The sequence below is a fragment of the Rhagoletis pomonella genome, unplaced genomic scaffold, assembly GCF_013731165.1.
Source record: "Rhagoletis pomonella isolate Grant_MI unplaced genomic scaffold, Rhpom_1.0 Rhpom_scaffold_02169, whole genome shotgun sequence".
Lineage (NCBI taxonomy): Eukaryota > Metazoa > Arthropoda > Insecta > Diptera > Tephritidae > Rhagoletis > Rhagoletis pomonella.
In genome coordinates this window covers 14,785-30,171 of record NW_023460723.1, presented here as the reverse complement: position 1 = coordinate 30,171, position 15,387 = coordinate 14,785, and the positions used below count along the sequence as shown (strand labels likewise).

At 37.5% G+C, this 15,387-nt stretch overlaps 1 protein-coding gene across 1 annotated transcript; it reads left to right on the top strand.

The window, feature by feature from the left end:
• The first annotated feature begins 278 nt into the window (after positions 1 to 278).
• LOC118753187 lies at positions 279 to 1,124 on the top strand. The gene has a single exon (XM_036488057.1). It carries the CDS (start codon positions 279 to 281, stop codon positions 1,122 to 1,124), a length of 846 nt encoding a protein of 281 aa, XP_036343950.1.
• Positions 1,125 to 15,387: the final 14,263 nt, after the last annotated feature.

The following is a 15,387-nucleotide window of genomic DNA, read 5'->3' as shown; positions in this document are numbered from 1 at the left end:
TATGTATATAAATTACAGTAAATACCTTGTAGCGATTCTACAGTAGGTGGCAACTCAACTTATAATTATCACTTATGAAAATTAGCAACCCTGAATATTTTAGTATGTAAGATAAAATGCAACCCTAAACTAAGAAGAGGAAATAAAGAAAATTGTGATTTTGCTTTTGCTAGTCAGCGGAGAAAAACGTGGTTCTTATTTCAACATAAAATTAGCCAAACCAGCTAAATTGGTGACCCCGACGACTAATTTTCGCAACGCACCATCCTTTCGAAAAAATGGCCGAGAACGAAGTAACACCGGCTCCACATCAAGCAACTACGCCAAGCGATGTCCAGCAAAAACCTTCCAACAACGACTACCTGCTTAACCAAGAAAGCAATGGTATTTTCGTTAATAAAGTCAGCGTTAAAATACCACCATTCTGGGCTGAGCGACCAGAGATTTGGTTCGCGCAAATAGAAGCCCAGTTTTGCATTGCTGGAATCTCATCGGACATAACCAAATTTAACACTGTGATCGCATCCATTGAATCTCACGTATTAGCGCAAATTACGGAGGCAGTGCTACAACCACCAGCAGAAGGAAAATACGAAAACTTAAAAAAGTGCATCATCGACCGGTTCGGCGAAAGCGAAGAGAAAAAGATGAAAAAACTTTTATCTGAATGCGAGCTAGGTGACCGACGGCCCACACAACTTTTACGGGAGCTGAGTGGTCTCGCCCGAGACAGAATAAGCAACGAGTTTCTCAAATCCCTTTGGCTTCAGCGTTTGCCCCCTCAGACTCGCGCTATCCTTCAGGCATCCACATCTGAACTGCCCGAACTGGCCAAATTAGCTGACAAAATCATGGAAGTCAGCGATCACAACCACGTGGCAATGGCAACGAGGTTAGAAACACAGGTGGAGCCTACGAGTGAATCCAGCCGTATTGAGCGAATAGAGAGGCAGCTCGATCAACTGCAGCGTAAACAATCTAGGCCATCTGCAAAACGGCCTTCTTCAAAATTTACAACGAAAAAATCAGCTCCTGGTGAATTCTGCTGGTTTCATACGAAATTCGGCCGCAATGCACAAAAATGTCGCGACCCTTGCGGTTTCAATTCGAAGTCAAAAAACTAATGGGGGAGTCAGACCGCCGGCTGTCTACGTTCGACAAACCCGTAAGCAACATTGCACGCATCGCAATCACGGACAGCAACACCAAACTTAAATTCATAATTGACACCGGGGCCGATGTATCCGTTACACCAGTTCGACCAAGTGACAAATGTGGGAAAGCAGTAAACCTTCAATTATACGCAGCGAATGGCACGTCAATCAAAACGTACGGCGAACGACGCATGAGCCTATCCTTAGGTTTGGGAAAAAAACTTTGAGTGGACCTTCATCATAGCAGACGTCTCAGCGCACATCATCGGTTTAGACTTTTTACGTAAATTCAATTTACTCGTGGATCCAGTACGCAACATGCTTCACGACCGAACGACGCTTAACGAAGCTAAAGGTCACGCTATCCACGCGAACATATCATCAGTTGTAACTATCAAGGCGCCAGATAAATACGCTAGTCTGCTAGATGAGTTCAAGGAGTTAAGTATACTTAACAACGCGAAGAAATGCACGTCATCGAAAGTAACACACCACATAGTTACAACCGGTCCCGCAGTTTTCGCACGACCTCGCCGTCTCACAGGCGAAAAAACTAGACGCAGCAAAGCGTGAGTTTCAGTACATGCTAGAGCGGGGTATTTGTACGCCGTCGAACAGCGAATGGGCTAGTCCCCTGCACATGGTGCGCAAGGCCAACGGCGAGTGGAGACCGTGCGGGGACTACCGGTCGCTCAACGCCGTAACAACCGCCGACCGATACCCCATACCATTTTTACACGATGTCACGCATATATTGAATGGGAAATCCATTTTTTCGGTAATAGATTTACAACGTGCTTACAATCAGATACCTGTCGAGCCAAAAGATGTTCCTAAAACGGCAATTACGACGCCGTTCGGACTCTTCGAGTTTCACTTCATGACTTTTGGCTTACGAAACGCAGCGCAGACGTTTCAGCGGCACATTCACGACGTGTTGCAAGGAATCGATTTCGCATTTGCATATATAGACGACATCCTCGTGGCTTCTGCGAATCCAATCGAACACGAAAAACATTTACGGGAAATTTTCGAACGTTTAAAGAAGAATCATTTGGCCATTAATGCCAGCAAATGCCAATTTGGCAAAACTCAAGTTAACTTCCTCGGCCACGCCATCAGCGCGGAAGGGCTCAGACCCATGGATGTAAAGGTAGAGGCGATTCGCAAGTTTTCGAAACCAACTGTGGCCAAAGATCTGAAACGTTTTCTTGGAATGCTCAATTTTTATCGCCCCTTTTTGCCTAACGCTGTGAGCAACCAACGAAAATTGCAAGAATTAATAAAGGGCAACATCAAACACGACAAAACCATCATAAAATGGAACGAGGAAGCCAACGAAGCATTTACGGCTTGTAAAGATGAACTGGCCAACGCTACTCTCCTGAGTCACATGTCCCCGATTGCGGAACTGACTCTAACGACCGATGCCTCGAACAACGCAGTGGGTGCCGTAGTTCATCAAATCATCGGTGATGTACACCAGCCGCTCGGATTCTACTCAAAGCGACTAACGTCAGCGCAAGAAAAATATTCAACGTATGATCGGGAGTTGGTTGCGGTCTACCAGGCTATTCAGCATTTTCGCCACATACTAGAAGGTAGGCAATTCGTAATTTACACTGATCATAAACCCTTAATTTACGCCTTTACACAAACCGTAAACGATGCACCTCCTCGGAGAGCCCGCCAGCTAGATTTTATTTCCCAATTTTCTACCGACATAAGGCATTTGCCGGGGAAAGAGAACGACGTTGCCGACTTATTATCCCGAGTTCAGACGATGGACGCGCTAGACTTCGATGTCATCGCGAAGGCACAGTGCTCAGACGAGGAACTGAAGGAATATCTATCTTCATCAAATTCATCACTACAGCTGAAGAAAATTACTATACCCAACAGCTCCGCAGTCTTGATCTGCGACGCAAAACAAACTAGGTTACGGCCGATTGTACCAAGCAGCCTACGTCAACAGGTAATCGCAAAATTGCACAGCCTCGCACATCCCGGACGTAAAGCTTCGCAAAAACTAATATCGGAACGTTACGTGTGGCCAGGTATGGCGAAGGAGATCGCTCAGTTTGTGCGCCACTGTATTCAATGCCAGAAAAATAAAGTTCAACGGCATACTAAAGCTCCTCTTGGTGATTACAACAAAGCGGATAGCCGATTTGAACATATCCACTTGGATATCATAGGGCCGCTGCCGACATCGAATAATAACCGATACTGTCTTACCTGTATAGACCGATTTTCTCGGTGGCCAGCCGCAATACCCATCCCGGATATGTCCGCAGAAACGATTGCACGCGCCTTAATTGAGGGATGGATTGCACATTTCGGCGTACCCGTACAGATCACAACCGACTTAGGTCGGCAGTTCGAGTCGACAGTTTTCGGCGAGCTCATGCGCATCATGGGGATACGACACCTTAAAACAACGGCTTACCATCCCCAAGCCAATGGTATGATAGAGCGCTGGCATAGAACGCTTAAGGCCGCTATAAAGTGCCACAAAACGAAGGATTGGTGCGCAGTTCTCCCACTGGTCCTACTGGGCTTGCGAACCGCCATCAAACAAGATCTTCGAGCAAGTCCCTCTGATATGCTTTTTGGAACGCAATTACGGGTACCAGGCGAATTTTTTTGCCCTAGCGAAAGTAAGCTAAACGAAACGGAATTCATTAAGCAATTACGGCGGCACTTTGCTGCTGCTCAGCCAGGGAAAACAACTCGCCACGGGGCTCAGCTAACATTCGTCCAACCTGAGCTTAAAAATTGCGAATTCGTGTTTGTTCGAGTAGATCGCGTGCGTACAGCATTGGAAGAGCCGTACGAAGGACCATTCCAAGTGCTGAAACGGAACGAGAAATTTTTCAAGCTTCTCAGGAATCAAAAAACTATCACCGTTTCCATTGACCGCCTCAAGCCCGCTTTTTTGGAAGAAGGAACGCAAACAGTAGCCAAAGTGCCGTCGACGATAGTCAGCGAAGCGCTGCCACCACGAGTTACGAGGTCAAGGCAGCAGCCGCATAAGGTAATATCTAGCGGGGGAGCCCTGTAGCGATTCTACAGTAGGTGGCAACTCAACTTATAATTATCACTTATGAAAATTAGCAACCCTGAATATTTTAGTATGTAAGATAAAATGCAACCCTAAACTAAGAAGAGGAAATAAAGAAAATTGTGATTTTGCTTTTGCTAGTCAGCGGAGAAAAACGTGGTTCTTATTTCAACATAAAATTAGCCAAACCAGCTAAAACCTTTTAATTAGTCTCAGTGTGCCATGTAATATACATTGCTCATTTGAACCGAATTGAATCACAAATACGAGTTTTCAAAATACTTATTTTCCAAATACTCTGGTAATGGCTAGAATCTATATCTTATTTGCTCGAGGGAATTATCGAGATGAAGTATCCAAAGTCGGGACCAAGAAGTTGAAGTGGTTAAAATTTTAAGGAAAAATCTTCGGTATTTCGGAATGTTCAAATCTCGTGGCCTAAAATTTAATTTTTGCCTGGCTTCTAGATACTCGCCTGTAGGAATAAAACTAAGTATGGTTTCCCAAATTTTGCGAACGTATAGGTCTGCGCTGCAACACTTACCTTATACGCTGCCCCACTTTCTCTAATACCAGACATCTCGTAAGCACTACTGTAGGTTATTTACTGAAAGGTTCCAATGGAGTGCGGAGAAATTAACCAACTCAATTAAAAGTTACATATTACCTATTGCTGCTGGGTAAGTAAATACCCTCTACTCGCACATATGTTTATTGGACATATAACTTGATAGATGAGGCTCACCACTAACCACACTGGTGCGAACTAAAGCAACAAGATGCTGGCAAATTTAAGAGCCATCGCGCGCCGTTGGAAACCATTTTCAACTAAGCTTTAGCCGCTTCTTTAGCCCATAGTAACATTCTACATATTGAACTAAATATAAACGAATAGTTCCAACATTGTTGCTAAACTAGTAAATATGTACATAATTATGTGTGTATGTGTGTATGTATGTCTGGCAGAATATTTATACATATGTATGTGTCTGCTGCAGTATTTTGATTAACAGACGAAAGAGAAAAATAAACGAGAAATTAATAGAGCTCAGCTCATTGCTGGGTGCTCATCAAGGATATCTTGCACTCCATCTTATTTCACTTACGCCAACGGTTGGCAGCAATGACTTCTACATACATAGTTGTGCTGAACGTAAGGGGAAATTAAACGTTTACATTGACCTTATTTAGTGCATCGACTTTGACGGCTTGATGGACGTGTGAAGAATTACGAACTTAATTGGTTTTCAAAGTAGGCAAAAAGGCTAAGTGTGTTGCTGGCAGCGGTTTTCTTAGCCTTCCTTTCACACAGCTACATTTTTGCGTGTGTAAGTATGTAGTACACACATACGATTAATCTGCGATTGAAACAAAGTAGCTAATTGCATGTAAAAGTATTGTTAGATACATATACTTATACGCTTGTATATATGTTCATATGTAAAGGTAAGTGTGTATGTTAATTTTAGTTCACTTTTTCTTAGTTTTCTTAAGTATTCGATTTGGTTGGTTAATCCGTGGGATAAGTAAAAGATATGATGAGCAAGGCTGGCAAATCTAAGCAAATGCTTGAAAAATCTTATTTTCCATATATCTGGGAATATTCGACTTACGTTTTTTTTTTGCATATTTTACAACATTTTATACATTTTCGGGGAGCAAGGGACGATAGAAATGTGTGACATAAGGCGAATTGTGTTGTCATACTCCTTCTACCACCTTGTATGAATTCGCCTTGATACAATGCAAGCATACATATGTATATATTGCTACAGGTTGAAGAAATCCGAACAAATTTGGCGTTCATTAACGCAATATTGGTTATTTCATAAAGGGTATAACAAAACTTCAAACAAAAAGTTTGACATTGAAAGAAAGTTTGGATATTGTGACAACTGTGAATACCCACAGCATGATAAAAACATAACAAGGTAAAACCATTGAGAGGCAGTCTGACGTTTGCCAGCAATATAATTTTAAAATCAAAACTCAAACTCACACACACATTCTCATTTTCAATCTCAAACAACAACAATTGTGAACAATTTAATTTTTTTATTTTCAATTTTATATGATTTTAAAATGTTGGCAAACGTCAGAAAAAAATCATGGCCGACGAAATGAGAGAATGAATTTACCTTGTAATGTTTTTATCATGACCCACAGTATACAGTAATCCAGGTAGGCAAAACAAAAAATGTAAATATGCTTATTTGACAATTTGTTTGAATGTATTGGTTGATATTTTTTCACAGTTGTCGTTTTCATTAACCCAAATGAAATCAAATTTAATATTTTCTTATAGTGAAAAATATTTTCAAGTCACATAAAATAAAATAACGGGAAAAATAGAATTTCAAGAAAATCAGGAGTGATGAGTTAAGGGTTGTGACCGGATGTGGTTCCTACATAAGTCATACCGCGTTTCGAACACAACTTTGAGTGAATAATTGAACGAATAAGGGTTGACTTTGGAAAATAGTCCCATCGATTATCGATGACGAGAAGAATTGTTTCAGCCGTGTCTGTTTGTAACTACGCTAACTCGAACAAATTTGAGATATTTTAACGGAAGTCGGTGCCGAATTGTCTTTGGTATAATTTGAGTTAGTGTTAAATTTTTGCGAAATCTGTCAATAACCACGCCCAGCTCCCATGTATTTAGTAATTAATAATACTTTTGTTTTATAATTTTTTTTTTTATGAATTTTGCTGTTTAAATTTTCGCCCACCTCCCTCCCATGTAGTAATTAACAATACTTTTGTTTTATTATTATTATACCTTTCATGAGCATGAAATGGTATTATAACTTTGGTCCGATGTTTGTAAGTACCAGAATAAGAAGAGATAGACCTATTAAAATGTATACTTAAATGATCAGAACGGCGAGCTGAGTCGATTTAGCCATGTCCGTCTGTCCGTCTGTCCGTCTGTCTGTCTGTCTGTCCGTCTGTTTGTATGCAATCTATTCTCTCAGTTTTCGAGATATCCGGATTAAATTTGGTAGGTGGGTGTATTTTTATAATGTATTAATCATTTGTCGGAACCGGAAGAATCGGACCACTATAACCTATAGCTCCCATACAACTGATTGTTCAGATATGAGATTTTTCGTTATAACTTCTCCATTTATACAGCTACGAACATGAAATTTTGCAATGCTTCCACCCATTATCAACAGAAAACTTAGAGTGAAAATTACAAAGATTAAGTCACTATAACATATAGCTCTCATACAACTGATTTTTTCAGATATAAGATTTTTCGTTATAACTCCTCCATTTAAGTAGCTAGACACATGAAATTTTGCACTGTTGTCACTTATTATCAAAAGAATACTTTCGGTGAAAATGGCGAAGATCGAGTCACTACAACCTATATCCACCATACAACTGATTGTTCAGATATGAGATTTTTTGCCATAACTTCTTCATTTATACAGCTAGGAACATCAAAATTCGCACCGTTTCCACTCATTATTAACAGAATACTTATAGTGAAAATAACAAAGATCGGGTCACTTTTACATATAGGTCCCATACAACTGACTGTTCGGATATGCGATTTTTTGTTATAACTACTCCATCTATGCAGCTAGAAACATGAAATTTCGCACTATTTTCACTCATTATCAACAGAAAGTTTACAGTAAAATTAACAAAGATCGGGCCACTAAACCTATTTATTGCCTCCATACAACTGATTGTTCAGATATGGGGTTTTACTGTAAAACTCTTTTATTTGGACAGCTAAAACCGATAAATTTCGTAAGCTATTTTTTAAATAATAATACAAAGTCTACTGAGAAAATCGTCAAAATCTATGCTGTATAATCTTGATCTCTTGTACCACTGATTGTTCAGATACCAGTTTTTGCGATATATGTATCTCCTTTATGTAGGAAGCTAAACCCATTAAATTGTTACCGGTTTACGTACCGATCACACAGCAGTGAAAATCACTTAGATTTGTGCTATATAAGGTATATCTTCCATACCTCTGATTGTTTAGCTAGAATTTTTTATATATGTATCTCCTCTATCTATGTCTGCTGTGAATATATAAATTTTTTCAAATGCAGCAATCTGTTAACGTTAAATTTTCAGATGCTCTTGAAAGGTATGGAGCCTTCGGCATAGCCGAAGAGAGCGCTGATCTTACTTGTTTTTTTATTAATTTTGCTGTTTAAATTTACATTTCGAATATATCAACAAACATTTGTGGGTACTTTTGCACCTGCCGTTGCCTATGGGTTAATGATAAAAAAATATTACACATGCACAATATTTCATGTATTAATTTTCAAATAAGCATATTGTCAATGGCTGGTTTACTGTATACTGTGTGAATACCAACAAAAATATAATTATATTGAAACACAAAAAAAATAATGTATTTTGGCCAGAAAGTGTGCCTATACTACATACAATTGCTAATATAAAAGATATATTACTTGCCACAACTTGGAGTGAAGATCTCTCGACTACCCAATTCGGCCAATGTTTTTCAGGCAGAAAAGTCTTTGTCATCAAAGAGGTTGGCAGAATAATTTTAGCCTCAGAGCTAGCAGGGACCAGCATTGCTATTATCTGCTCTGTAAACATCACCTGTTCAGAGAGAACGTTAAGATTTTAGCTGATAAATAGGCATGTAGTTGCACGGATCTGGGTTCCACCGCACAGCAGCATTCATGGCAACGAGACGGATGACGAGTTAACCGGAAACGGGTCGCCTCTGGATATCTCAGTGGCGGATGAGCTTCTTGCGTCCACCCAATGCAGAGAATTGTAGTGTTGCCATGGATATTTGGCTTTGCCTTCGATGGTCCGGGTTCCCGGTGCTTAACATACGCTTTGTGGCACTTTACATTGTCGTAATGAATCTACTTATCGTCGCCGGTGACAATGCACTGCCAAACCGCATTCGCTTTTTGCTGTTGAAGGAGCACTTGTAGAAATAGTGACACGCTGTTCGATATCTTTTGGCTTCCGTTCGTGAGGCACCCTGTCACCGACTTTCTTGACCATACCAGTGGCTTTCAATCGCAATAAAGAGTCTCGCAGAGTCACGCTTAATATTGCCGTAAGTTTTCCTAGGGTTTTGCCAGGTCTTCATCCAAAATTTATCAGAATTAGGCGTCTAATATCGTTGATGGCGTTCCTTCGCGGCCTTTGTCGGCTAAAAATTGAAAATCTCTTTACATACATATGCAAATAAAGATCGGAATAAATATGGTATGCAATGTTTTTAAATGAACATGTGAATGTACGCAATAATTATTTGAAATTGCAAATTTCGACAAATATGCAATTAATTCGATTTAGAATTCAAAAATTTCAAACATTGCGATCATCACATGTGAATATATATATGTACGTACATATTCGAAATTTCCGCACGCTAGCGCTGAGGCCTTTTGGAATTTCTCCCTGAAACTATGTAAATAACTATGCAGCTATGTGCATGCATATCTATATAGAAAGACAAAAATAAACAACTAAATAAAAATAATGAAATGCGCATCCTTATAAATCTGAATGCTATCTACATAATACATATGTACATATACTAACTGCTTTTGCGTGCGTATGTGGCCATGCGTGGTGTTCATGCGTTAACTGCGCCATAGAATTTGCGCCATGCATCCAATCCAATATGTTAATTATGCTTAAATAATCTAATAATTTTAAAATCCGATACAAATTAATTGGCAGAAAATAACGTGAAAATTGTATGCACATGCTGACTTATGTACGTACGTACGTGTGTATTATACGCACAAATATGGCACTGAAATGACGCGCACGTGCATCCAAATATGCATAAACACATATATACAGTGGCGGGCCAATGAATAAGTATGCCACATTTCAACAAGTTTGGCTATAATTCTTTCCTTTTTTCATATTATATATACTTAGTATAGCTAAATATTTAAAAAATAGTCGAACATGCGATAAATCAACGCCAAGTTCAAAGCCATTTCATTTTCATTTAGTAAGCTTTAAAAATTAATTTAAAAACTTTGTTTAAAATTTTGATGATATAATGTCGAAGCTTCCTAGTTTTTGCATAAAGCCTGAAATTTCGGTCTTAGATGGTTTTAGTTAAGGCATTTTTTTTTTTGTTTATTCTGAAACAAAAGTTTGAAATTTTGCTGAACTTTTGTTGAAATTCGTTGAGCAAAACTGGTACCAACTTGGAAATTTTGACTTACATTGCTTTTGTTAGATATTAGGCTATACTTATATAAAAGAATAATAAACATTTAATAAACCAAAAGAGTAATAATCAAAACTTGTTAAAATGTCGCGTCCCTATTTACTTACTCGCCACCGCACATATCCGTAGGTTTCACGTATGAAACGCATACCGCAGCATAGGTAAACTGCTTTCATTTGGCTGTCAATGGATCTGCTCATTAGATGAAAACCAGCCAACCTGGTCAGCAATAAAAAAAATTTAGCACGCATGCTAATTATTCCTGGTAATTTGTTGAAATATTTGCATTGCTTTGCCGTTTTTCTATGCCGAATGTATCTAACAGAACCCAGTCGGAAAAGTAGTAATGCATGCATTACATGCGTGATATATGTATAACATAATGTACTTCTTATGCGTTCTTGATTATACTACTGATAACTATGTAATCAGAGTTCTAATTTATTCAAAAAGTTTCAAAAATTTCATATTAAAACACATTCATTTCTCAATACTAGGTAATGCAAAATCTAATGCCTCTTAGGACATCGACCTGGAACAAAAAATGCATTTCCGAATGTGAAGAGGTTTGTTTTACTGACTATTTTGCGATTACTATACATGCCATTTTCCCACTGGGAATGCATGCACGCACACTTGTACGTATATATGGCAGATCTAAATATAATACGGCATGATTTGTAAATTAACATTCAAATTCCAAATGTGTCGATTCTCGAATTATACGAAATAAAAACCGGCTTTATTTTTATAGTTATTCATCGTTAATTAGAAATACATTTTTTATTTTCATTTACCATTTGAAACTAGCCAATTTTGAAATGAAATGTATGTACAGATAAGCATACGTATAGTAGTAAACTAAATTGGAGTCCAGTTAAAAGTAAAACGGTGTTAAAAAAAATTTTATAAAAAAATTTCACATAAATATTTGTAATAATAAAAATAATAGTTATTGATGGCTTTAGAAAGTTTTCCCACTCATAATTATTATCAAACCAGCAAATACCCAGCGTGCTTCACTGCGCTTTAAAAGTATTTTTGTGTTGTTTGATACCCGTATGGTATAATATGTGTTTCATTTGGTTTATCAATTTTAATTTATTAAAAAATTTTCAAACAGGTGGCAACCATCCTCAAAATTATTTTCGCAGTAAACTTTCCTAAAACTCCTTCCAGTTGCAATATTGAATTCATCTTATCAATTAAATTAAAATTAATTTTTAAACAGTTGGCAACCCTCCTCAAAAATATTTTCAGCTTTAACTCTCCTTTAACCTCTTTCTTTTAACAGCCATATTGAAATATTTTCTTTATCTTATCAGTTTACTTAAACTGCAATTTACAAACAGGTGGCAACTTTCTATTTTTTTTTCTTTCTATACTTTAAGTTAGATCTCTAGAAATATACCGGGGAGAACTGCATCAAGGCCCTTATTATGAGTTGCATTCGATTTTCGATCTTCGCTGGTTATCGAAGATCGAATGTAAAATTGGTATTATGAGCTATGCAACTCTGTCGAAATTTTCGTTGAGTATCGAATTTTCAGTCGAACAGAATTTTGCTTTCGATGCTGTAGCGTAGTGTGAGAAAATTGTTGAAAATGTAAGTATTTTGCGTTCGTTTTTTATTTTTTAGCGTCTAAACGCTAATTTTAAACAATTTGTATTAATTTCATGCAGGTCTAAGGTCGTGAGTACTAAACAGCAACTCGAAAGGCTGGTTTCATTGATGGAAGAAAATCCTCAACTTGCGAAAGGGATTTGTACGAAGCTTCAGACGGCAAAAAAGTGGGAAGATATTGCGCTGGAGCTCAATTGTTTAGGACCACCAATTAGAACGACAGCAAAGTGGATTAAGGTGAATTAAAGTAATTTTTTCATTGTATAAGAAAATTTCAGCTTTGTGTTTTCAGGTGTGGGCTGACATGAAATCGAAGACCAAAAAGAAAATGTCACAAAATAAGGCTGAATACCGACAGGATTCAATCGTATACAAATATTGAGGAGGCCATAATTGGATTACTCGAGCTTGATGCCTGTGTGAATCCACCAGGAGCGGAATTCGGCCTAGATATAAGTGATAATCAGCGCCTAGATTCGCCTGAGCCGGCTCCAGCAGATGAAAACCAGCCACCATTCGATTTGGAAACGAGCAATGAAGACCGTTTCTTTTCTTTTAGTTTGCTTAATATGTAAACAAAGCAACTCAGCTGTCAAAAATATACTATTGTGAACAACCTAAACGAACGAAATTATTATGTACACACATCGGCCTGTTACAATTTTATTATATGCGTGTATAGATAACTTATAGTCCTTACGAAAGTAATGACTTTTTAAACTGCTACCATGAAACAAAATCGTTCTAAGCAGAAGTGATTTTTTCCGATTTCTATATTTAAGTAAAATTAGACTTAAGGAAATAATTGAGCCAAGTTTGGAAAATATACATATGTCTTTCCCGATAATACCCCAGGGGCACAAGTGCGCTTGAGCATAAAAATGATTACATCTGTGCAAATCAGCACTGCTGAATAAAGAGAACACGATAGTTCATAAAAATGTTACACAGCTATGTAAAAACTAAAATACCAACTCTTACATAAATACAAATAAGATTATTTATATGGCTGTAAACAACGTAAAACTAAACAAATTGGCACATGCAACACAACTACATACTTACATAAGTACATGGCTTAGGTCGTGCACCAAAAGCATTGCAAAGAAACACTTGCAGCTGCATTGGCTCGTCTCATATAATGCTCCATTTCATTGTAATGCCTGCTGTTGTGGTGCGTTTGGGGAAAATTTCCGAAAACTTTTGAATTCTGACCGAAATACAGCAATTTGTACGAATTTTTGCTTGCTAGCCGACTATAGAGGCCAATGCAGTTTTCTCCGTTGTTGCTCGAATTCAAGAATGTTAAAAATAATGCCAGACTAGTCAACGCAAAGTCAGGCAGCCAGGCGTTAAAGGCATCCAATGAATGCTATCAACCAGTTATGTAATTGTCTTTCATGTCTAATATAGAAACTTGTATGTAGGCTTACTTATGTTTGTATGACCCAATAAAGATTTGAGCGGAAGTTGAATTTAAATTAGAATTAAATTTTTATGTTTCTAATGATAAGAAAAATTTTATAGAGAGTTTTTCGTTTATATGAGAAATATTACTGCCTATTTTTATAGATTTTTTAAAGGTCATTTAGAGGTCGCGACCTGTCTTTAGGTCAGAAAATAGGATTTCGTAGATTTATGAGTTTTTGAATGACCATTTTTTATTCGATTTCAAAAATCGAATATAATCTGAGAAGAGGACATATAGGCCTTTAAAATGGTATATAATAATCTATTATCGGACTAGGCTTGTTGGGATATTTTATCTGGTCAATTAAAAAATACGCATATTTGTCTAAATTTTTTTAATTTGGACCATCGAAAAATTCTACAATTTCAAAATATAGAGTACGATCTGAAAATAAATCTATTTTAAAATAAACCGATACCACATTTATTGCAATCGCATATAAATTGTCGAAATTACGGCCTTGAATTTATATGTGTATGTGTATGTACCAGAATTTCAGACTTTTTGAACAATGTGGCTTAGGTATTCATCAATACTTATTCAAAATTGATATCTACAATCGCTCTTTAGCAAAACAGGGGTTTCTCAAGAAATTTTTGGGAATTGGGGGTGGCACCGCCCTCATACTATTTGACCGATCTCGACCAAATTTGGTATACACATTTGAATTAGCCTCCTTAAGTATCGTCTTGAATATTTTTAAAATCGGACAAAACCCACTCTTGAAATTACTGTGACGTTGGGGGAGCCCGTGGTTTTTGTCGGATTTCAAAAATGGACATACATAGATAAAGAGGACATTCAATTTTATGATAACCTTTGTTCGTTGGGATACAAGTTCGTATGTATGCAGGTATGTGTATCACATGTTTTTTTTATTTATATTTTTCTATATTTAAGAGTAAATGCTTATTCTCTGATGCATCATTTTGACTTTTGTCATTAAAGCGAATTACTGTTTGTTAGCTTGATGTCGATTTTTTGCTTTTAATGTACAAAATTGCGAACATGAAAATAAACGAGCAGCAAAATACGAAATGTTGTTGTATGCAGAAGAGCATAACCAAAACAAAAAAAAAAATTAAATGGTATGCGAAATTGTAAGGAAAGCACACATATCTACACTTACAGAGGCGAACACAAATTTGCAGATACAAAAACGAAACGAAAAACAAATTTGTCACTCGGTTGAAGCTGAGCTAATCCCAAGGCTATGTCCAACATACAACATAGCTGCCTAGTTAGCTTTTCAAGTACAAGCAAATATTGTTGTTGCTTTTCGGGCATTTGCGCTCATGGTTGTTGCTTTCATTTTCGTTGTTATTACGCTTACAGCAATACTACTGTCATACGCTACATTGGATGCTCAGAGTCCTGTTGCGGTCATATTTGTTTATGTATGTATGTGTGTATGTATGTATGTATGTGTGTGTGATGGCTGTGTTGCTTGTGTCATGAAGCCGCAGCGATAGTCTTGTTCCATTCAACAATTAAAGCAAAACATACGCTACTGGTAATCCCAATGCAACATAGAACTTAATGCATACAATTTCGCATTTACATATCAGTTACTGTATATGTATGTACATTAGGTTGTCGCATATTTGAATGGGCAGATTTTTTCAGACTGATTATCGGTCGTAACTCCCCAAAAAGTTGAAGATGGGTACACAAAACCTTTTTTTCTTAATTTTCATTCACTAAATTAGGTAAACTTCTTTCAAATTTTCTTTGTACATCTAGGATACGATGACTATTTCTAATTGTTTTATGAGATAATTTCCCCTAATGAAAGACCCTTCCCATTCCCATTTATTTGGATCACATTTCAAAAAACCTAGATCGATCTTC

Excerpts from the sequence above, each read along its gene's own strand:
- LOC118753187 (XM_036488057.1), top strand. The coding sequence starts at position 279 with ATGGCCGAGAACGAAGTAACACCGGCTCCACATCAAGCAACTACGCCA.